General features: G+C 41.5%; 1 protein-coding gene across 1 annotated transcript in view; it reads left to right on the top strand.

Annotated features, from left to right (window-relative positions):
• WDFY4 (WDFY family member 4) overlaps positions 1-22992 on the top strand; it is a 388818-nt gene that overhangs the window by 71338 nt on the left and 294488 nt on the right. The window contains exon 11 of the mRNA XM_075527922.1: positions 13294-13862. Within this exon, the coding sequence (XP_075384037.1) occupies positions 13294-13862 (569 nt within the window). The remainder of the gene's footprint in view (positions 1-13293; positions 13863-22992) is intronic.

Below are 22992 nucleotides of genomic sequence, written 5' to 3'. Positions count from 1 at the left end.
TAAGGATGCTTCAACAAAGTGTAGTACAGAAAGTAGATGTTGCCCGGCTATCGATTAGAATAGTGCCCGCGGTCTTAAAGGCTTGTATTTAAACAATCAGCCATCTAAGCGAGGACTCAACTAATTCCACATGAAAGAAGCTTACACCAGCTTGTGTGATCCAATGATGACAATTACAAAACTTGAATATGGTGAGGAGAAAAGCATTAGAGAAAAAATTGTGATGGTGAGAGCCCAAAACTCATTTGCGGAATATCTGGTCACATTGAACCACTGGCAGATCTGCTTTAGTCACAGCCAAGTGTCTCTATCAGCCTCACTATCAATCGATGTAATTTGATAATGCTGGATTGAACTCGGCACTTGGTGAGCTGACTATCCTAAACACGTGGCCTCAATTTAGTCTGGGTGCAAGTATCTCTTACTGCTTCCATAACAAAAATTTCTTCCCTGGCATTTTGAATATTGTTGGGGTTCTTTGCCGTCTTACACATTATTAGTATTTTTGTCTGTATACTATTATGTGTATACCCTTACCGCCTTAGGGATATTTTATTTTCTATTGGGTATCCTATCTGTGAAGCACAGGAGGGTGAATACATAATGATAATAAGGGATACAAGGGGATACAGGGGTGTGGGTAAGGGGAGATAAGGAGGATATGGGATCACGGGAGTAACTAATGAAGATGGGAGGGGGAGAGAGACTGAAATTGTTTATGATTGCATGAATTATCTTAAAAGTGATTTGACCATGGTGGAGGGGAATGCTGTAAATTTGATGTGGGAATTTGATATCAATCCCCTGTGACATGATTAAATGATAGAACTATATGATATGTAAGAGGGGTACTCCCCACAAAATGGGAAAAATTCAAATCTATACATTTAATTTTTTACAAGACAACCATATCACCTTCAAAGTACTCTCTATTATACTTAATACATTTGTCAACTCTACTATTCCATTCTCTCTTTTTAAAAATCATTTAATTGGGGGGTCTCTTACAGCTCTCACCACAATTCATACATCCATCCATTGTGTCAATCACATTTGTACATTTGCTGCCCTCATCATTCTCAAAACATTTTTCCTACTTGACACTTGGGATCAGCGCCTCATCTTTTCCCTTCCCTCCCTCTATGACTCTCCCTTCCTCACAAACCATTGATAATTTATATATTATTATTATTTTTTCTTGTCTTGCACTGTCAGATCTCTCCCTTCACCCACTTTTCTATTGTCCTTCCCCCAGGGAGGGTGTTATATGTAGATTATTGTGATTGGCTGCCCCTTTCTCCCTCACCTTCCCCTTCCCCTCCTGATATCTCTACTCTCATTATTGGTCCTGAAGGGTTTATCTGTTCTGGATTCCCTGTGTTTCCAGCTCTTATCTGTACCAGTGTACATCCTCTGCTCTAGCCAGATTTGTAAGGTAGAATTGAGATCATGGTAGTGGGGGGAGGGAACATTAAATAACTGGAGGAAATTTGCGTGTTTCATTGGTGCTACACTGCCCCCTGACTGGCTTGTCTCCTCTCCACGACCCTTCTGTAAGGGGATGTCCAGTTGCCTACAGATGGGCTTTGGGTCTCCACTCTGCACTCCCCCTCATTCACAATGATATTATTTTTTGTTCTTTGATGTATGATACCTTATCCTATCACATAGGCTGGTGTGCTTCTTCTGTGTGGGCTTTGTTGATTCTCAGCTAGATGGCCGCTTGTTTATCTTCAAGCCTTTAAGACCCCAGATGCTATATCTTTTGATAGCCGGGCACCATCAGCTTCCTCACCACATTTGCTTATGCACCCACTTTGTCTTCAATGATCATGTCACAAAAGTGAGCATCATGGAATGCCAGTTTAATAGAACAAAGTTTTCTTGCATTGAGGGAGTAGTTTAGTGGAGGCCCAATTTCCATCCAACACCTTAACACCAAACATATAAATATATGCACATAGATCTATTTCCCCATCCTCACATATAAATATATTTACATATCCTTGTGAACATTTTTCAAACTCATTTGTTTAGATGGTCGACAGCATCTGCCTCATTTTTCTTGACCTCTTCTATGTTGTCAAATTGCTGTATTTTCATGTCCCTCTTTATTTGCGAAAACAAAAAGGAGTCACATGGAGTGAGTTAAAGTGAGTCAGAGCCTTACATGTAGCAAGAGAGGCATGCTGTTTTTTGCCCCAAACTGGTGCACTGAGATGGCTGCATGAGCAGGTGCATTGTCGTGGTAACAAAACACTCTCCTTCTGACACGAATCAGGCCTTTTGGGGTCACACACAGTTATGCAATCTTTTTAGAACCTCTAAATAGAAAGCTTGATTAACATTCTGAGATGATGGAACCAACTCCAAATGCATTATCCCCCTCACATCAAAAGAGCAAATAAGCATTGTCTTGATTTTTTATTATACTGGAGGAGCTCTTTTAGGCCGAGGTGAAGATGGTGTCTTTCAGTGGCTTGATTGCTGTTTGCTTTGGGGGTTGGAAGTATAGCATCATGTCTTTTCACCAGCAATGACCTTGGGGGAAAAGTCTAGGTCACCTTGGAGCTGCTCTTTAAAAGCACAGCATGTTTTCACTCGATGCTTTTTCCTGGTCATTCAGAACCCAAGACACCTTTCTCATTTCACAGTCACCCTTCTCATTCCTAAATCTTCCATTAAAATTTGCTGAACCCAGCTCCAAGACAGTTATAAGTTCCCCATCTTTTCAATGGTCCGTTGCAGGTCTTCAAGCACAGTGAAGGAATTTTGTGGACATCTATGTCCATTAAGGAAGCTGATGGATGTCCAGAAATAGGTTTGTCATCAATCAACATTTCACCTTTTTTGAAACAAGAAAGCCACTCATACACTTGAGTTTTTCCCATTGCGCTGTCCTTGTAAGCTGTGCCCAACACCACAACAGTTTATGCGGCATTTCTCCTGAGCAGGAAACAAAAGTTCACAGCTGCACACTGTTCTCTTAAATCAGCCATCACAATAAATGAGGTCCAAACTAAACTCCTTTTGTGAAAAAATTCACTGTGACCAGAGAGAACCTTCACCGATGATGCCAGTGGGTGCACTAAGAGCCAGTTGCTCACCTAGTGGGAAAAATGTGTACAACAAAAGCACTGCCAGCATTTGTCCCTTTATTTATCTATTTATTTTTGTAGTACCCTTTTGTATGATTGAAACATGATATGTAAATTACTTATGAATAAAACTGAAAAAAGAGATCTATCTTGTAGTACGATGCTATCTATGATAGGATTATATCTTCCTAAAGGAAAGCCAACCAATGTAAATATTATTCAGACTTATGCACCAACCACTAAAGCCAGTGATGAAGATATTGAAGAAATCTACTAACACTTTGATCTGAAATTGAACAAGCATGCAACCATGAAGCATTATAATTATTGATATTTTTCAAATTGTTCATAATTCAAAAGTTGGAAACAAAGAGGAAAGAACAAGAGTTGGAATATATATTCTTGGAGAAATCAAGCTAGAGATCACACTATAGAATTTTGCAAGTCCAAAAACTTGTTCATAGCAAATACCTTTTTGCAATAGAAATGGAAAATATACCCACAAACTTCTCTAGATGAAATACACAAAAATCAAATTGACTACATCTATGAGGAGAGATGATAGAGAATCTCAATAGCAGCATGAGGTTAGGGGCTGACTGTGGAACAGACCAAAAATTGCAAATATAACCTCAAGTTGCAGCTGAAGAAAATTAAAATAAGTTCATGAAAGCCAAAATATGACATTGAATCTGTCCCAGCCAAATTTATAGAACATATCAAGAACAGATTTGCTTCTTTGAACACTACCGACAGAAGAACTGATAAGCTGTAGGATGACATAAAAATATACATGAAGAAAGCAAACGTTAATTTAATAGGCAAGAAAGAAAGCAAAGATCAATGTAGATGTAAGAATAGACTCTGAATCTTGCTTGTAATCATAGAGTAGCTAAGATAAAGGAAAGAAATAATGGTCACAGGGTTGAACAGGGAATTTCAAAAGGTAGCTCACGAAAACAAAGCAGAAGATAATGATATGTACACAAACAGTTAGAAAACCAAAATGCAAGAACATTTTCAGCATATCTTAAATTGAAAAATGAAGGAAAAATTGAAGCCTTGAGTTGCAGTATTGAATAAATCTAAGGACAAAATTCAATCTGTATGCAGAGCAAGTAACCAGAGAAACTGGATTACATGAAGCATCAGGACAGGAGGAAGGCTTATTAACTACCTGAGCTACACAGATGACACCACCTTGCTTGCTGAAAGTGAGGGCAACTTGAAGCACTGTCGGAGGAAAATCAAGGATTGCAGCCTTCAATATGAATTGCAACTTAAGTAGGACCAAATTCCTCACAACGGGACCAGTGGTCAACATCATGATAAATGAAGAAAAGATTAAAGTTGTCAGGAATTTCATCTTGCATGGATTCACAATTAATGCTCATGGAAGCTGCAATCAAGAGATCAAATGAGACATTCAATTGGGTAGATTGGCTACACAAGAACTCTTTAAAGTGTTGAAAAGCAAGGATTTTGCTTTAAGGACTAAGGTGCCCCTGACCCAAACCATGCTATTTTCAATTGCCTTATATGCACGTGAAAGTTGTACATTGAATAAAGAAGACAGAAAGAGAATGGATGTATGTGAATTGTGGTTCTGGAGAAGAACATTAAGATACCATGGAGTGCTAAAGGGACAAACGGATGTTTTAGAAGAAATACTACCAGAGAGCTCCTTAAAGACAAGGATGGTAAGACTTCATCTCAGGTACTTTGAACATGGTGTCAGGAAAATACAGGTCCTCATGAAGGACATCATTCTTTGTGAAGTAAAGGGGCATTGACAACACGAAGGCCCTCAACAAGATGGGTTGACACAGTGACTGCAACAATGGACGCAGGCATATGAACAATTGTGAAGATGGCACAGGACCAAGAATTTATAATTCTGTTGTTCATAGGGTCTCTGTGCATCAGAACACAATAGACGACACTTCAGAAGGGCGGAAAACCTGATGCTTTCTCCCATTAGAGCGCCATTTACTTTATTTGTGTGCTCTTACAAATCATTTGTTCTGTTGTGCGTAGAATCATTATGGGTCAGAACTTGCTCAATGGCATTCAACACCAATAATAACAACAACCACGCAGCCATTTGGTGAGAGTTGCAAAGACTCTGAATAGAAGTGCCATACCAAAGAAATCCACTGTACCACATGAGAGCAAACTGTTTTACAAAGCTATTATCCTTTTTTATGGGGAAAGAAAACTTTTCCTGTATGCCCTCAGTTTTATGTTAAGGGGGATAAGATAGTTACATAATTTCATGCCAACTTGAAGATGTATCAAAGTGGTATCCAGACTTGATATCAGGTAACAGCCTGATGACGCCACCTTGTGGGTTTTGCCTTCTCATAAAGAGAACCCTGACTTTCCCACCTGCTTGCTAGCCACTGAAGAGCTTCCAGAGCCCTGTCATGTTGTCACTGACCTTGTACCCACTAGCTTGTGATCTTCTTGCATTCTGCATCATTTCATGTAGCGGCGTGAGTATGGAGACGGACTTATGGACTAGTATTGGATTTATTGACTTGAGTTGGACTGGGTTTAGATGATTTCTTGATATATAAAGACTTCTGTATATAAAGTTCTTGCACATATATGATTGTCCCTAGATTTGTTTCGCTAGTCAACCCTGTCTAAGACAGGGGATATGTACTTTCACCAGAGAAAAGTCCAGAGTCTGATCTTTCTTGACAACTTGGCTATTGGCAAATTTAAAAGATTGCCTGATGTGGGTGAAAATTTTACTAAAGTTTCAATCAAGCTGATCTGTTATGGGTTTTCTGTGTGGATGTGGGCACCATTAGAGCCAGTGGCAAGGGCAGAAATTAATTCTTATTTACTCGATGTCTGTGGCTATACTTACCTATGTGGAAATCAGCCCTTTGGACACCTCAGCAGCGCTCAGGGAGATGGAAAGCTTCTGTAAAGAGTACAGCCAAGCGAACTCTGTGGAGTTCAGGACCAATCTGATGTTTATGGTTCTTCCGGAACTGGAATGGATTAAACTGCAATAAACTTGTTTTTGTTTATCCAGTACATTCAGGCCATCTACCATGAGCTTTTTGGTTTTGTCTTTGTTTTAAGAAAAAAATGTCTTTCTTTTTTAAAGAAAAAGTTCCATGTGAGAAGGCCAGTAGATTTCAACATCTTCTTAGAGGTTAAAGTCAGCTGTGTTTCCTTGCAAGCTTTACCCCCTACTTTCTTTATATATTTCTTTATTTTTCCAAAGACACGTGTTTTCTCTTGTTAATTAAAAAAACCCTCAAATAATCTCAACTAACTAGCCATTTGTTTAGCTCATTTGAGTATCCATTTTTATCCTGTACAAGATTTCATCTATGCTTAATAATATTTTGCCCATTCTAATCCTTCTAGAATGTTCTTTCAACCATCACATGATTTTCTACTTTTCTTAAATACAAGTGGTAGGGATGAGTATTGGGGCTTTCAGTTCCTCATATCTCAGTGTCGATGTTGAAGGAGTTCAAGAAGCAAGAGAAAGGGACAAGATTACCCTTACCAACAAGAACAGGAAGGATCACGTACGACATACTGTTAGACATGCTTTCAGCTTTCCCTTTACCTCAGCACATTCCAGCAATTTTTCTCCTCTAATCAAAACTAGACCTGAATTCAAGGTTTTTAAATTTTTTTGCCAATGGAAATATCACATCTGAATAATGCATTGAACTATTTTTTACTTTTAAAGGGTTTGAGATATTTGATTTTGAACATCGTTTTACTGTTTAATTCCTTAAATTGTACAAATCCAAGTAGTTCAAGACCACAGCTTTCTTTTCTGCCTTATATATAGAAACAGAAAGATTAGCCCAGACACATATAAACAGATTTACTCATAGATAAACTAAATTTGTTTTCCTCTCTTGGATTGGCTTCCATTGTCTTACTTTTGGGAGACTCAGAGTATCTTTTGACTTCATTAGTATATGCTCCATCAGCAATCATCTCTAGTTCACTTTCTTTCTATACGGGACCTCTGCCTTTTTAGACAGGAACATAGGGGTTTGGGTGACCTTGGGTGTCACGTTTTATCTTCCTTCAGCTTTCAGAATTCACCCACAGCAATGGCAGTGCTGCTGTGCATTCCCACTTTTGGCTTCAATTGCAGACATCTCTTGAAAGCTATCTTTTTGTGTGAAAGGACCACCCAAGGATAGTCACGCCCATAATAGAATTATAATATGTCCTCCATTATTTGACTACACATAAATTCTAATTGACGTGTAGGTGGGTGCTGTAGGAACAGAATTAAAATTTTTGCTACACCACTGCCTCTTTATAAGCAGATTACAACATCATTTACATATCTTTGCACTAATATTATGTGAATTTCTACTTATGGGCATTTATAAATATGTTTTCCTGCTTCTTAAATAACACTCAGAATCAGGAAATTCACATCTTCCAATGCTCTGGAAATCTGCCTTCCCTGTATGACATTAAGTAAAATACAAAACAATCAAATTATTTATTGAATACAATGAAAACCTATAGGTTTATAATATAATGACCAAGTTCTTTTCTTTTTTCAGCCATCAGTTTTATTGGCAGATTATTAACATATCATACAATTCAATAGTTCAATCATATTAAGTCACCACCACCACCGCATCAGTCTTAGAGCACCACCACCCCAATTGGATAAATCGCCGTTAGTAGAAGTAAGTGCAATCACAATCAGTTCTGGTGCTCCCTGCCCCTTACCGCCTTCATTATTTACTCCAGAATTCCTTTCCCTCCTCTCACGCACTCCCCACCCCTGCATTCCCTCTCACCCCTGTGTCAGTTACTCTCATTATGCATCCACTTTTCCTGTGCTTCACAGTCGGGAATCCCAACAGAAAACAATCAAAAACAAAATCAAACTGAGGCGGTAAGGTGGTAAGACTAAAATCATAATAGTATAAAGACAAAAGTACAGATTGTGTAAGCAGGAAAAGACTCCCATCAACATTCCAAAGTGCAGGGAAAATGAAAGAGGACATTTCTTTCATGGAACAATTGATAGCTACTTGCACCCACTACAAATTCAGTTCATGTCTCTCGGTGGCCAACATGACCAAGCTTACAATGGTCTGCACCTGAGAGTAAGGCAGTTTGAGTCTCTAGCCTTTGGCTAGAATGGATCAGCCAGTGGCTCAGTCTGACTAGATATTCAGCAGATGGTTTTGGGATCCCACTGTCCTCCATAGCCTTCTACAAATTGGGTGTTCATAACTTTAGCTCTGATACTTATCTCTTCACCATACTCAAATACTTGGAGCACTGAAAATGGTGGGCTTCTTGTATGTGGACTTGGTTGACTCCTCGCTTAGGTGGCAGCTTGTTTGAATACATGCCTTTAAGACCCAGGCACTATTCTGGTTGATAGCTGGGCACCATCGAATTTCTGCACCACACTGTGTTATAGCATCCTTATCTTCAGTGCTCTTTTCATGAAGGTGTGTATCAATCAGGGACATGATGTAAGAACGAATAGTTTTTAATTGGAGCTAAGATTTAATGGATGCCCCAAAGCCACACCTGGATCTCTTTTTAAAAAATGTGTTGTAACTTGGGAGTTAATACATATGTCATATCCTTCCATAATTCAATCCTGTCAAACATGATTGTACATTTGCTTTCATAATCAGTCTCCAAGCATACTTTCCTTCCTGGAATTCGTGGCATCATCTGCTTTTTATTTCCTTCAGCCCTCTATAATGCCCTCGCCCCAGCCCCTTGTTATAGTCTCTTTCCTTATTCGCTCAGCTTCCCTGGGTTTCATTTTCAGAAAACAGAGCAACCAGTAACACAGCTTCACGGGGGTAAATCCAGTGGTGGTGCACTCTGAGATACACCCTAATAGAAATATGCACAAGCATAATATAATAGAATGGCTGTCACATGATTGCCAGAATATTACATAGCTTAATACAGCATCCAGGGCGTTGATCTAGTCAGGCCTTATTTGTCTGCCAACCAGTTGTATACGATTCTTGGTGCCGCTGTCTTTGGCTTCATTAGACAACAGGTGTTTTCCAGCTTAAGTCCTCAGGGTACATGTGTGTCTTAAGTAGAGTCCAGTTCATTCAGTAGGGTTCCCATATGGGGTCTCACTGATGCACCCTCAGGAGCCTGCCATGCTCCTCGAAGATCCAGGATTCTTTCATATTAACAATGATAACAGCCGAATAGATACATGTTTTATTAGCTTGCTTGGGTTAATTCTGCATAGACAGAATACCAGAAGAAGCTAATTTAATGTTCTTTTTTCCCGGCCTTTCTGAAATATTGTGTCCTGGCTGACCTCACAATTTCCCAAGCAGCTCCTTTAGAATGGGGAAATTCTCCTTGCTCTTCAGCCTGAAGTTGAGGAAAGTGGATTGCCAGCTGCAGTGGGGATCCTGGGCATAGGATTAGTAGATACCATCAGGGACTGCAGATGGGCGTGAAAGGGTAGAGAAGTCTCCCATGTCCATCATAGAGAACATACTAGCCATATTTCTGCCTTATTTTTTAGTATTCATTTGCTTTCTGCCCAGTGACCAAGCTGATATTTCTCCTTGCTTAGAGCAGTGGTTCTCAACCTGTGGGTCGCAACCCCTTGCGGGGGGTGGGGGGGTGAATGACCCATTCACAGGGGTCGCCTGAGACCATCGGAAAACACATATTTCCATGTTCTTAGGAACCGAGACACCGCTACTCTATCCATCTCCAGGCCAGTCGGCCCACATGCAGATACGCCCACATACGAGTACCCAGCGTGAAGACTTATCCATGCATGCTACACCATGCTTCAAGACAAAATTTTATTTATTTGTAATTAGAAATAAATATTTCATAATATATAATTACGTATTTTAGTGATTAATCACTGTTTTAATTATGTTCATTCTGTAACAATGAAAATACACCTTGCATATCAGATATTTACATTGCGATTCATAACAGTTGCAAAATGACAATTATGAAGTAGCAACGAAAATAGTTTTATGGTTGGAGATCTCCACCACATGAGGAGTTGTATGAAAAGGTCATGGCATCAGGAAGGTTGGGAACCACTGGCTTAGAGGCTCAGCTCATTGAGTTCTTCATCTTTACCTCCTCAGACACCCTCTTCTCGGAAGATGTCATGGCTTCATGTACACAGTGCTCCAATGGCTGTAGTTTCCGTCGGTAGAGTGCCTAGGGGCCCATCCCTAATCTTACAATGGCAGCTTTTCCTCCTGTAATGAAAAGTGGAGGATCTAATGGCAGATCTCTGTCCATCCTGTTTGCTAGAAGAGGGTGGGGTTGGATACAAAAATGAGCTGCCCAGAATACACAGGCAGATTTTGGGATCCTGGGTGGGTTCCACTCTCCCTATTCCCTCTCTTTCTCTGCCCTCCTTCCCTTTATTTCTTCCTTTCTTTGAAAATATTTATTGAACGCATACCATATACTATCAATTGTCTCAATGTATGACACATAGTAAACACTCAGTAAATGCTTAATTTTGGAAAAAGTTAAAGAAGGCTGACCAGGAGAAATCACAGTGGTTTTAGGGGTAGTATATTCTATTTTGTTTTAGGGGTAGTATATTCTAAATAGTTCAATTGTGGTCTACATTATTTGCTACATATTTCTTATCATTGCATGTTTCTATTCTCTACTCTCATACCTTCATCTTTTCACACTAGGTTTTAGTAGAGTCACTTTATTATTTCTCTTAATGTAATATATATAAGTACTTACATAAGCAGGGCTTTGACTAATGATGTTTTTATCTAGAATTTACTGGGGAAAATACTCTTTTACAAAATAAGAGATGGTTTCTTTGTACTCATTTAGTAAATATTTATTATGCTATATTCCACAACAAAGTTTCTGGGAAATACAAATGATTAATGAGCTCAATTGCTAACTGAAAGGTTGGCCATTCTAATTCATCCAGGGACCCTGGGAAGGAAGGCTCCATGGTCTACTTCTAAAAAATTAGCCAATGAAAACTTTTGGAGCACAGTTCTACTCTGGCATATATTAGAATCATTTTGATAAAAATATTAATGTTATGAAGTTATTGTTGTTAGGTGCCATTGAATTGTTTTAGACCCATAGTGACCCTGTGCACAACAGAACGAAGCACTACCTGGTACCTTTCCATCCTCACAGTTGTTCCTAGGCTTCGGTCCACTGTTGCAGCCACTGTATAAATCCATCTTGTTTAAGACGTTACTCTTTTTTGCTGCCCCTCTACTTTAGCAAGCACGATGGCCTCCTCCGGTACACAACATAGTGGGAACATAAACCACATATGGTCCAGATGTCATAGAACTTCATTACGGTAGAGAGATGAGATACTTTTCAAGTAATTGCAGTTGAATGTGTAGAGGTTATTCCCCTGAAGAAGAGGAATTGACACAGTAGCTGCTTCAGTGCACTCAAAGCTAGAGACCATTGGGAGGATGGCTCAGGATCAGGCATTGTTTTGTTATGTTTTATAGACAGTTGCTACGAGTTTGCATTAACTCAGTAGTATCTAACAACAACACAAAAAAGTGGTGTGTGGTGTCACCCCTCCCCTAAATGTATGAGGAAGGAAGAAAATCATTGTTAGCTTCAGCCCAAGGCTGATGAGATGGAGGCCACTTTTTATCACCTCTGAAACCAGAATTCCTTTCCATAGGCCTCTACCTCTCTGCTGAGTTTGATCATTTTTCCCAATGGCCATGCAAACACACCGGAATTATTAGGCTATAACTTACTATCAGGATCAACTTGGAAATACCGGAATAACTCAGGATATAGTTCTTTGATCAGCTTCTTGGATATTTCCTCCGGATCTCTGCTCTCACCTGACATATGCCCTGGTTGGGTGTTACAGAGCTCTTTGACTCCCCCTGTTAAGTGGCCAGAGGTACCCACTTTGCTAGGAAATCTCCTGCTTGAAGGAACTAAGCTCTCTAGCTCCCTGGATTGGCTTGCCAGCAGTAGCCATTGAGCTCCCTGGACCAGGATGTCCCCCTCTATCTTGTGTCAAATTCCTAAGTCTGCTGCCACTGTGTCTCTGCTGTTATTCCTCACTATCGATGATATTACATCTCTCTCCCTCATCTGGGTCTAGGAGGTTCTCATCACATGAACCCTTCCTGAGTTAAAAAGACGTGAACTACTGCTGGCGTTTCTAGATGGGGATATGGTCTCATCTCTCCAGACTCTGGCACTGGCTCACTTTGAGCCCGATGGAATGGTAAACATGACCAATCCCCTGTGGGGTTTTGTAGACACTATTTGAAGTTTCACCTACACAGGTGTTTCATGAACTTTATTTGCTTTATAGGCAGACAGTCAAAGCTGCTTGGTAATCCATAAATACCTCATTTGCATAGTAGTACCTAATCATTTTGTGGACTTCACTACACTTTAAGTAAACTGTGAAGATACTTCAGAAACCTAATGCAAGCTTGTGGTTAAGTGGCATCAACTGGGTTATAACTCACAACGACTTTATGTACAACAGAACGAAACATTGCCTAGTTCTGCCCATTCCTCAAAATTAGTATGATTGAGCCTGTTGGTTCAGCCACTGTGTCAATCCACCTCCTTGACAATCTTCCTCTTTTTCACAGATCCTCTATTTTGCCAAGCATGATGTCTTTTTCCAGGGAGTAGTCTCTCCTGATAGCTTGACAAAAGCCATCCTGGCTTCTAAGCAACATTGTGTCTGTACTTCTTTTGAGTCAGATTTGTTTGTTCTTCTAATGGTACTTTCAATATTATTTGCCGGAATCATAATTCAAATGTATACTGATTCTAATGTCCAGCTTTAACTTGAATATTGAAATATATAAGCTTAGGGTCAGAGAGTGTTTCCTGCAGGGAGTTGCATTTAACTCAAGAATAAAGCAGTTCTTTCAAGTTCATTTCAAGGAGCAATCTATCAATGTTAACATAAGCTTTAAGAGTGGCCATGTTAAACAATGCTTAAAATTAAAATTAAGGAGCAGCCTAAAATTAACATTAAGGAGAAAATGTTGACATGCACAATGTTTTAGCATTGTCTTTTATTGAGACTGGTCTCTCCCATGGTCCTAAGTAGGGGAAGATGTAATGATAAGACTTGAGAGGACAGTAGATGAGTCAGCCATAAAGATCTACCTTCTGCATTTTGATCTTGTTTATCTCTTTGGGATTTCAGTCTCTAATCAGGATTCTGGGAACCCCCAAGGGCCGTGCTGCTTTCAGAATCTCCAGTGGATTCAATGGTCTGCTGTCTTTGCTGTCTGACCTGGAAGGATCTCTTCAAGAACCCCCTCTACAGATGTGGAAGGCAGTCTCTGCAGCTCAGATTCTGGACCTCATCTTCCGTACCCTGTCTGCTGTGTCTGCAGCACTCCACCTAGACCCTGTCAACAGTGACTTCTTCTGGAGAAACGGGCTGTTTGAGAGGCTGGCTGAGGCTCTCTGCGTGCTGGGCTGTTTTGGAGCCCTGGAGGAAGCGGGAACACCCTTACAATCCTGGGCAGACACAAAGCCCAGGCCATTTGCTGATTTTCAGAGCGCTGCATTTTCCTTCAACAGTCCATTCCCATCCAGTCTACAGAGCTGTCTTCAGATCCTCAGCTTTCTGGACAGCATGGTCAGTAGCAGCCTGCACCTTCAGAAGGATTTGACCAAATCCCCAGGGGTCTGTCTGGAACCAGTTGTGGATGTACAGAAGGGAGAAGCCAACAGCACCTTCCAGCAGTGGCCAGACCTTGAGGAAAGGTAGAATTTTGATTCTTTCTTTTGAAATCAGGGGTCATCTATCTGCTATTTCTTACCCATCTGGGAATGTACTGAGCACACAAAGCCTGGTCCTTAAACTTGGGTGTGCAGACATGGTGCATGGCCTTTCTCTTTAAATGAAATTAAATCTGACACTAAGCTCCCTCACCAAAGGAGCTAGCAGGAAATTCAGTCTGAATCCATACAAAGTAGGCAGAATGCTGTTGGATCACATAAGAATGAAGAGCATGACAGATGCCTCAGAAAATAAAAAGTTAAGATATTGTGATTAACCTTGTGCCTATAAATAGGAAACTTAAATGAAATGAGGAAATAAACTTGAAAAACAAACTAACCAGAAATGATTCAGTAATATATTGAAAATTCTTCTCACAGGAAAAAAAATTTGACAAAACATCATTCTCATAAAATTTTACTGTTCAAGCAAATATCTAAGGAATCTTTAACTAATGTAGAGACTCAAAGAAGAGAGATCATTCTCTGCCTCGTGTTGCAATGTTAGCATAATTAGCTGTCAAAAAAGGATTGCTAAAAGCCAAACTCTTTCACAAACATAGATTTTTATTCTGCCTACTTTGAATTGGTCGGAAGAAATGAGTTGTAGAATCTCACTTTTTAAAAAATTATTAAGGTTTGCTTTTTTGGCTTCTGTTCTGGAGAATGTCTTTGTGTGCTGAAGGAGATTGTATACTGTGTTTTATTTGGGTGGAGTGGTCTAGCTACACCAAGGAAGTAGACTTGGTTAATTGTGTTACTTAGTTCTTCTCTGACTTTATTGAGTTTCTTTGCTGATGATATGTCCTCCTTGAGAGTGATGTATTGAAGTCTCATACCACTTTAATGAGCTGTCTTTTTCTCTGACCAACATTGACTTTGATTAATGTATTTTGAGGGTGTTTCATTGGAAGTGTATATATGTAATGTGATTCATTCATGTTTTACTATTCTTTTAATCAGGAAGTGTCCTTCTTTTGTCTCCTTTTTTGCATTGAAGTCTATTTTATCAGAGATATATGTTGCCACTGAGTTTTTGTATGGTTGCAATTAGTTTGGTAAAGTTTTCTCTATCATTTGCTTTTGAGATTAATTTGTTTGTTTGTTTGTTTAAAGTGTGTCTCTGGTTAGAAGGATATGGGAAGTCATATTTTCTTGACAAGTCTGCTACTCTTTATCTTTTAATTGGCACATTTAATAAATTGTCATGTGAGGTAGTTAGTTTATAGGGTAAACCTGGCCAATAACACATGTGGGGCTAATTGAAGAGCTGAGGTACAAATGGCTCTGTGAGCCCTGCCTTTCTGTTAGTGAGGTCTCCTGTTTGTGATGGTCAGACCACGGTGCAGCTGCCTTAGCCAATTCCCTGCTGAGGCTGGCAGGCTCCCTTCCTGCAAGACATCCCTGAGGGGAAGCCAAATGGACCTACCCGGATGAAGCCCTGGGTGCTGGATTAACCCATTGGAGATCACTACCAGCGCTGAAATGCTTAAATTTTCACTGATTCGGCTTTCCTCCAGCCGTGGGCATCATAGTGTGCGTTTCCTAACACGGAGGAAGATTTTGTGGATCGGTGTCGCACATATGGGCTAATGGGTTAAGGTTGGACTTGTGGGCTTGGGCATCGCTGGCTTGGGATGTTTTCTTGATGTCCATTTCCCCTCTATGTAAGCTCTCTCTTATAATTGAGTGTCCGTAGATTAGTTTCTCTAAAGTACCCAGATTAACACATTATGGTTCTTTGGGAGTGGGGTACGAGAGAAACAAATGCTAAGGTGGAGAGTAGATGTTTATTTGACCTCTCCCTCATGGTAGTTTGCATTTTCCAGGCCGAGGTCAGATGAAGCTATGCTACTTACTTGGTTGTCTTTGGGGGAAAATATGGGAGGTACGAAAATAGAAAGTTTGTAAGCCCACTTTCTTTGAGCCACCAAAATACGATGTTTTTAGGTGGGTTTAGGCTACGCGTGCAAAAAAGCTCTGCAAAGAATATATGCCCCACCCAGTGCTTTGGAATACTCAGGAACCAGTAGTCTTTGCCAGAAGCTAGGAAAAATGTGGAGCCATGAAAAAAACTCCACTCTGGGACTGAATGCTAAAGGCAGCTGTGAGCAGGCTGAAATGCTTGCTGGTGACCACCTGGATCTACTTGTGGAGTAGAAGTGGGAGAAATGCGGCCATTAAGAGACTGGTTGCTTTTGGTCATTGATACCAAGGACTTGGATTACCTGAAGATGAAAAAAAAAAAAAAGAAGTTCTTGACTTGCTTAAAGTCCATGACCTAGCCCCAGGTGGCTAGCTAGGCTTGTTGAATCTTGGTGAGAGCCCGTGGTCTATAGGCAAGGCGACCAATGGGCACTTGTGGAGCTGAGTGAGCCCACATTGCATTGACCAGCTCCCGACCAGATGGAGATTTTTGAGTGTGTGAACTGGTGCATATTGTTGCTGACTTCATGGACGGCCTGTTCTTATTTGGCTTTGCTAATGGATACAGACTTCACAAGGTTCCAACTGGAATGAAGACGCTTCATGTTGAAAACAAGTATTGTCTTCCATGAGTAGTGGGTTGATGTAAGTGGGCAATTTATAAATTGGATACTCAAGATTGGGGGTATAAAGGCATGAAGTGGTTGGCTTACAAACTTTCATAAATGAGGGACATATTCACAGCAGGATTATGCGATTAAGGTGTCTGTTTTACTTAATTTCCATCGTGAAGATAAACAATTATGTCCGGGTTTCAGGCTGGCAAGGGGTGTTGGATTGAGGTAGTTTATTGTACCAAACTGGCCAATAAACACATGTGGGGTTAATTGAAGGGTGGAGGGATAAATGTCTCAGTGAATGCTGCCTTTCAGGTTCTCAGGGCTCTTGTTTGTGATGGTCAGACCAGGGTGCAGGTGCCTTAGCCAATTCCCTGCTGAGGCTGGCAGGCTCCCTTCCTGCAAGACATCCCTGAGTGGAAGCCACATGGACCTAACCCGATGCAGCCCTGGGTGCTGGAGCAGTCCATTAGAGACAGCTACCAGAGCTGAAATGCTTTCACATTCACTGATTTGGCTTTCCTCCTGCAGTTCGCATCATATCGTGTGTTGTCTGACATGGAAAGACTTTCTGGATTGGTGTCAGACATATGGGCTAATGTTGGACTTGTGGGCTTGGGCATCACTGTGTTGGGATGTTTTCTTGAGATCTGCTTTCCCTGTATGTAAAACTCTCTCTCATACTTGCTTAAGTTTTTGTGGCTTGATTTTGCTACAATACTGGGAATAACACATTATGGTACCCTGGGAATCGGGTACTGAAGAAACAAAACCTAAGATGGAGAGTAGATGTTTGATTGACCTCTCCCTCATGGTAGTGTGCCTTTTCTAGTCCGAGGTTAGATAAAGCCATGCTATTTACTCCGTTGTCTTCTGGGGGAAATATGGGAAGTACGGAAATAGAAAGTTTGTAAGCCCACTTTCTTTGAGCCACCAAAATTTAATTTTTAGATGGGTTTGTGCCATGTTTACCAAGAAAACTCTGCAAAGAAATATATGCCTCACCCAGTGCTTTAGAATCCTCAGGAACCAGTAGTCTGCCAGAAGCTAGGAAAAATGTGGAGCCATGAAGAAAACTCTACTCTGGGACTGAATGTTAAAGGCAGCTGTGAGCAGGCTGAAATGCTTGCTGGTGACCACCTGGATCTACATGTGGAGTGGAGGTGGGAGAAATGCAGCCATAAAGAGACTGTTTGCTTTTGGCCATTGATACCAGTGGACTTGGTTTACATGAAGAAGAAAAAAAAAGTTCTTGACTTGTTAAAATTCATGACCTAGCCCGAGGTTGCTAGCTAGGCTTGTTGAGTCTTGGTGAGATCCGGTGGTCTAAAGGCAACCGACCAATGGGCACTTGTGCAGCTGAGTCAGCCCACATTGCATTTACCAGTACCTGACCAGAAGGAGATTTTTATTGTATGAATGAACTCTTGTGCATATTATTGCTGCATTCATGGATGGCCCGTTCAGATTTGACTTTGCTTATGGATGCAGACTTCAAAAGGTGCCATCATGTTGAAAAATAATATTCTTAGAGAACTGGGTTGATTTCAGTGCGCAATGTAAAAATGGATAGTCAAAATTGGGGTTGGAGGGAAAGCCTGAATTGGTTGGCTTACAAACTTTCATAGTTGGGGCAACATATACACAGGAGGATTATGGGATTAAGGTGTCTGTTTTATTTAATTTCCATTGTGAAGCTAAACAATTATGCATGTGATTCAGGTTGGCAAGTGGTGTTGGGTTGAGGTAGTTAGGTTATTATGCCTATCTGGCTCAAAAACACATGTGGGGTTTACTGAAGAGGGGAGGGATAAATGCCTCAGTGAGCCCCACCTTTCTGTTTCTCATGTCTCTTGTTTGTGATGGTCAGAGCAGGGTGCAGTTGTCTTAGCCAATTCCCTGTTTAGGCTGGCAGGCTCCCTTCCTGCAAGACATCCCTGAAGCGAAGCAACATGGACCTAACCCGATGCAGCTCTGGGTGCTGGAGTTGCCAATTTGAGGCCACTACCACCGCTGAAATGCTTACACATTCACTGACTTGGCTTTCCTCCTGCATTCTGCATCATATTGTATGCTCTCTGACATGGCGGAAGACTTTCTGGATTGGTGTCAGACATATGGGCTAATGAGTTAAGGTTGGACTTGTGGGCCTGGGAAATACTGGCTTGTTATATTTTCTTGATGTCCATTTCCCCTCTACGTAAAGCGCTCTCTCTCTCTCTCTCTCTCTCTCTCTCTCTCTCTCTCTCTCTCTCTCTCTCTCTCTCACGCGGATGTGTAGATTAGTTTCTCTAAGTTCCCAGATTAACACATATGGTACCTTGGGAGTGGGTACAGGAGAAATAAATCATAAGATGGAGAGTAGATGTATGTTTGACCTCTCCCTCAGGGAAGTTTGCCATATCTTGCCCGAGATCAGATGAAGCCACAGTATTTACTCCGTTGCCTTTGGGGGAAATATGGGAAGTACGAAAATAGAAAGTTTGTAAGCCCACTTTCTTTGAGCCACCAAATTTGATTTTTTTAGGTGGGTTTAGGCTATGCTTGCAAACAAAACCTGGCAAAGAAATATGCCCCACCCAGTGTTTTGGAAAACTCAGGAACCGGTAGTGTTTGCTAGAAGCTAGGAAAAATCTGGACCCCTGAAGAAAACTCCACTCTGGGACTGAATGCTAAAGGCAGCTGTGAGCAGGCTGAAATGCTTGCTGGTGACCACGTGGATCTACTTGTGGAGTGGAGGTGGGAGAAATTCAGCCATAAAGAGACTGGTTGCTTTTGGTTATTGATACCAGTGGACTTGGTTTACATGAAGAAAAAAAAAAGTTCTTGACTTGTTTAAAGTTCATGACCTAGCCCCAGGAGGCTCGCTAGTCTTGGTGAGAGCCCGTGGTCTAAAGGCAAGGCGACCAATGGGCACTTTGGAGCTTAGTGACCCCACGTAGCATTCCCCAGCACCCGACCAGATGGAGATTTTTGAGTGTATGCACTGGTGCATATTATTGCTGCATTCATGGATTGTTTGTTCAGAAATGACGTTGCTATGGATGGAGACTTCACAAGGTTCCAACAGGAATGAAGATGCTTCATGTCGAAAAATAGTTGTTTCTTCTCAGAAAACTGGGTTGATGTAAGTGGGAAATTTATAAAATGGATACTCAAAATTTGGGTCAGGAGGAAGGCCTGAAGTGGTTGGCTTACAAACTTTCATAGGTGGGGGAACATAGTCACAGCAGGATTGTGGGATTTAGATGTATGTTTTACTTAATTTCCATCGTGAAGCTTAACAATTATGTTCGGGTTTCAGGTTGGCAAAAGGTGTTACATTGTGGTACTTAGTTTATTATGCCTAACTGGCCAATAAACACATGTGGTGTTAATTGAATGGTGGAGGCATAAATGGCTCAGTGAGCCCTGCCTTTCAGGTTCTCAGGTCTCTTGTTTGGTGGTCTGAGCAGGGTGCAGCTGCCTTAGCCAATTCCCTGCTAAGGCTGGCAGGCTCCCTTCCTGCAAGACATCCCTGAGTGGAAGTCACATGGACCTAACCCGATGCAGCCCTGGGTGCTGGAGCAGTCCATTGGAGACCACTAGCAGCGCTGAAATGCTTACACATTCACTGATTTGGCTTTCCTCCTGCAGTCCGCATCATATTGTGTGTTGTCTGCCTTGGAGGAAGACTTTCTGGATTGGTGTCAGACATATGGCTAATGGGTTAATGTTGCCCATGTGCACTTGGGCAGCACTGGTTTGGGATCTTTTCTTGATGTCCCTTTGCCCTCTACGAAAAGCTCTCTCTTGAGTGTGTGCGGATTAGTTTCTCTAACGTTCCCAGATTAGCACAGCATGGTACCTTGGGTGTGGGGTACAGGAGAAGCATATAAGATGGAGAGTAGATGTATGTTTGACCTCTCCCTCATGGCCTTCTCCCGCATCTAGCCCGAGGTCAGATGAAACCACGCTGTTTACTCGGTTGTCCTCTGGGGGAAATATGGGAAGTATGAATATAGTAAGCTTGTAAGCCCACTTTGTTTAGCCACCATAATATGATTTTTTTAGGTGGGCATAGGCTACATTTGCAAAGAAATATATGCCCCACCCAGTGCTTTGGAAAACTCAGGAACCAGTAGTCTTTGCTAGAAGCTAGGAAAAATCTAGACCCCCTGAAGAAAACTCCACTCTGGGACTGAATGTTAAAGGGAGTTGTGAGCAGGGTAAATGCTTGCTGGGTGACCTGACCACCTGGATTTACTTGTTGAGTGGCGGTGGGAGAAATGAAGCAATAAAGACTGGTTGCACTTGGCCATTGATACCTAGGGCCTCGGTGTACTGGACAGAAAAATAAAAGAAAATTTCTTGTTTAAAGTTCTTGACCTAGCCCAACGTGACCAGGCTTTCTGAGTCTTGGTGAGAGCCCATGGTCTAAAGGCAAGGCATGTGACCCCATGCATATGGTTGCTCACTTTATGGATGGCCTGTCCAGATTTTCCTTTGCTTTTGCATGCAGACTTCACAAGGTTCCAACTGGAATGAAGACGCTTCATGTCAAAAAATGTGATTGTCTTCTCAGAGAACTGGGTTGATGTAAGTGGGCAGTATATAAATTGGATACTCAAAATTGGGGTGAGGGAGGCATGAAGTGGTTGGTTTACAAACTTTCATAGGCGGGGAACATATTCACAGCAGGATTATGGGATTAAAGTGTCTGTTTTACTTAATTTCCATCGTGAAGCTAAAGAATTATGTACGGGTTTCAGGCTGGCAAGGGGTATTGGATTGAGGTAGTTTATTGTGCCAAACTGGCCGATAAACACATGTGGGGTTAGTTGAAGGGCAGAGGGACAAATGGCTCAGGGAGCCCCGACTCTGTTCCTGGTTCTCTGGTCTTTTGCTTTATGATGGTCTGACCTGGGTGCAGCTGCATTAGCTCCCTTCTCCAGCCAGCAGGGCTCCCTTCCTGCAAGACATCCCTGAGGGGAAGCCACATGAACCTACTTTGATGCATTCCTGGGTGCTTTAGCAGCCAAGTGAAGATCACTGCCCGTGCTGAAATACTTACACATTCACTGATTCGGCTTTCCTCCAGCCGTGGGCATCATAGTGTGCGTTTCCTAACACGGAGGAAGATTTTGTGGATGGGTGTCAGACATATGGGCTAATGGGTTAGGGTTAGGCTTGTGGGCTTGGGCAGCACTGGCTTGGGATGTTTTCTTGATGTCCATTTCCCGTCCCTGTAATGCTCTCTCTTATAAATGAGTGTCTGTGGATTAGTTTCTCTAAAGTACCCAGATTAACACATTCTGGTACCTTGGGAGTGGGTACAGGAGAAACAAGATGGAGAGTAGATGTATGTTTGTAAGTGGGCATTTTATAAAATGGATACTCAAAATTGGGGTGAGGGAGGCATGAAGTGGTTGGCTTACAAACTTTCATAGGTGGGGAATCATATTCACAGCAGGATTATGGGATTAAGGTATCTGTTTTACTTAATTTCCTTTGTGAAGCTAAAGAATTATGTTTGTATTTTAGGTTGGCAAGGGGTATTGTGCCAATCTGGCTGATAAACACATGTGGGGTCAAGTGAAGGGTGCAGGGATCAATGGCTCAGTGGGCCCCTACTCTCTTGTTTGGGGCCTCTTGCTTTGTGATGGTCAGACCAAGGTGGAGCTGCCTTTGCCAGTTTCTGCTTCACTTTGCGAGGCTCCCTTCCTGCAAGACATCCCAGAAGGGAAGCCACGTGGACCTACTCTGATGCTGCCCTGGGCGCTTTAGCAGGGCTTGGGCAGCACTGGGTTGGGATGTTTTCTTAATGTGCACTTACCCTTTATGTAAAACTCTCTTATACATGAGCGTCTGTTAATTTGTTTCTCCCAAGTGTCCGGACTAACACAACATGCAACATTATTATTGATATGGACTGGATTGCTGCTGGTGTTTTGCTGTGTGTGTTTTTTCTTCTGTGGTTACAGTGTTTTCTTTTTTCTGTTTTTGTTTTATTCTGAGTATCTTTTATTGTTTTGCTTTCTGGGTGTAGTTGACTTGTATGTGTTCTCAGGTTTGTTTGGTGTTGAGTCTTTATCCCAAGTGTTGCTATTAATATTTTTTGTAATGCTAGTCTCTTTTTTCAAGTTCCTTACATTTTTCTTGCCTGGCAATATGCTTATTTCTGCCTTATATTTGAATGATAATTTTGCTTAGATTTTATATATGTCACTTAGTTGAATTCTTTCTGGAATGATTTTTGCTGTGAAGTCTGAGCTGCTGCTTATTGGTTTCCCCTTGTAGGTAGGTGTTCTTCCCCCCCCCCCCAAGATATGATAAGTAGTCTCTCCTTTTTCTTCACGGTAGAGAGTTTGACTCTGATAAACCATGGTGGGTTTTTGTTTTTGGTTTGTATGGGAAAGTTCTATCTAAAGCCTCCCTTGCTGGGGAACAAGGACATCTGAAGCCTTCCTTGCTGGCTGCATGGCTGGGGGTTTTCCTTGATGGGTCTCAGGGACAGCATGGGTCTTCCTTGACCAGGGGTTGGAATGGCTGAAGTCTTCCTTGGTGCGTTTTGGGAACAGCTGGGCCTTCCT

This window comes from Tenrec ecaudatus, chromosome 12 (assembly GCF_050624435.1).
Source record: "Tenrec ecaudatus isolate mTenEca1 chromosome 12, mTenEca1.hap1, whole genome shotgun sequence".
NCBI lineage: Eukaryota > Metazoa > Chordata > Mammalia > Afrosoricida > Tenrecidae > Tenrec > Tenrec ecaudatus.
Note: the sequence above shows the minus strand (reverse complement) of the source record. Positions and strands in the feature narration are given on the sequence as shown.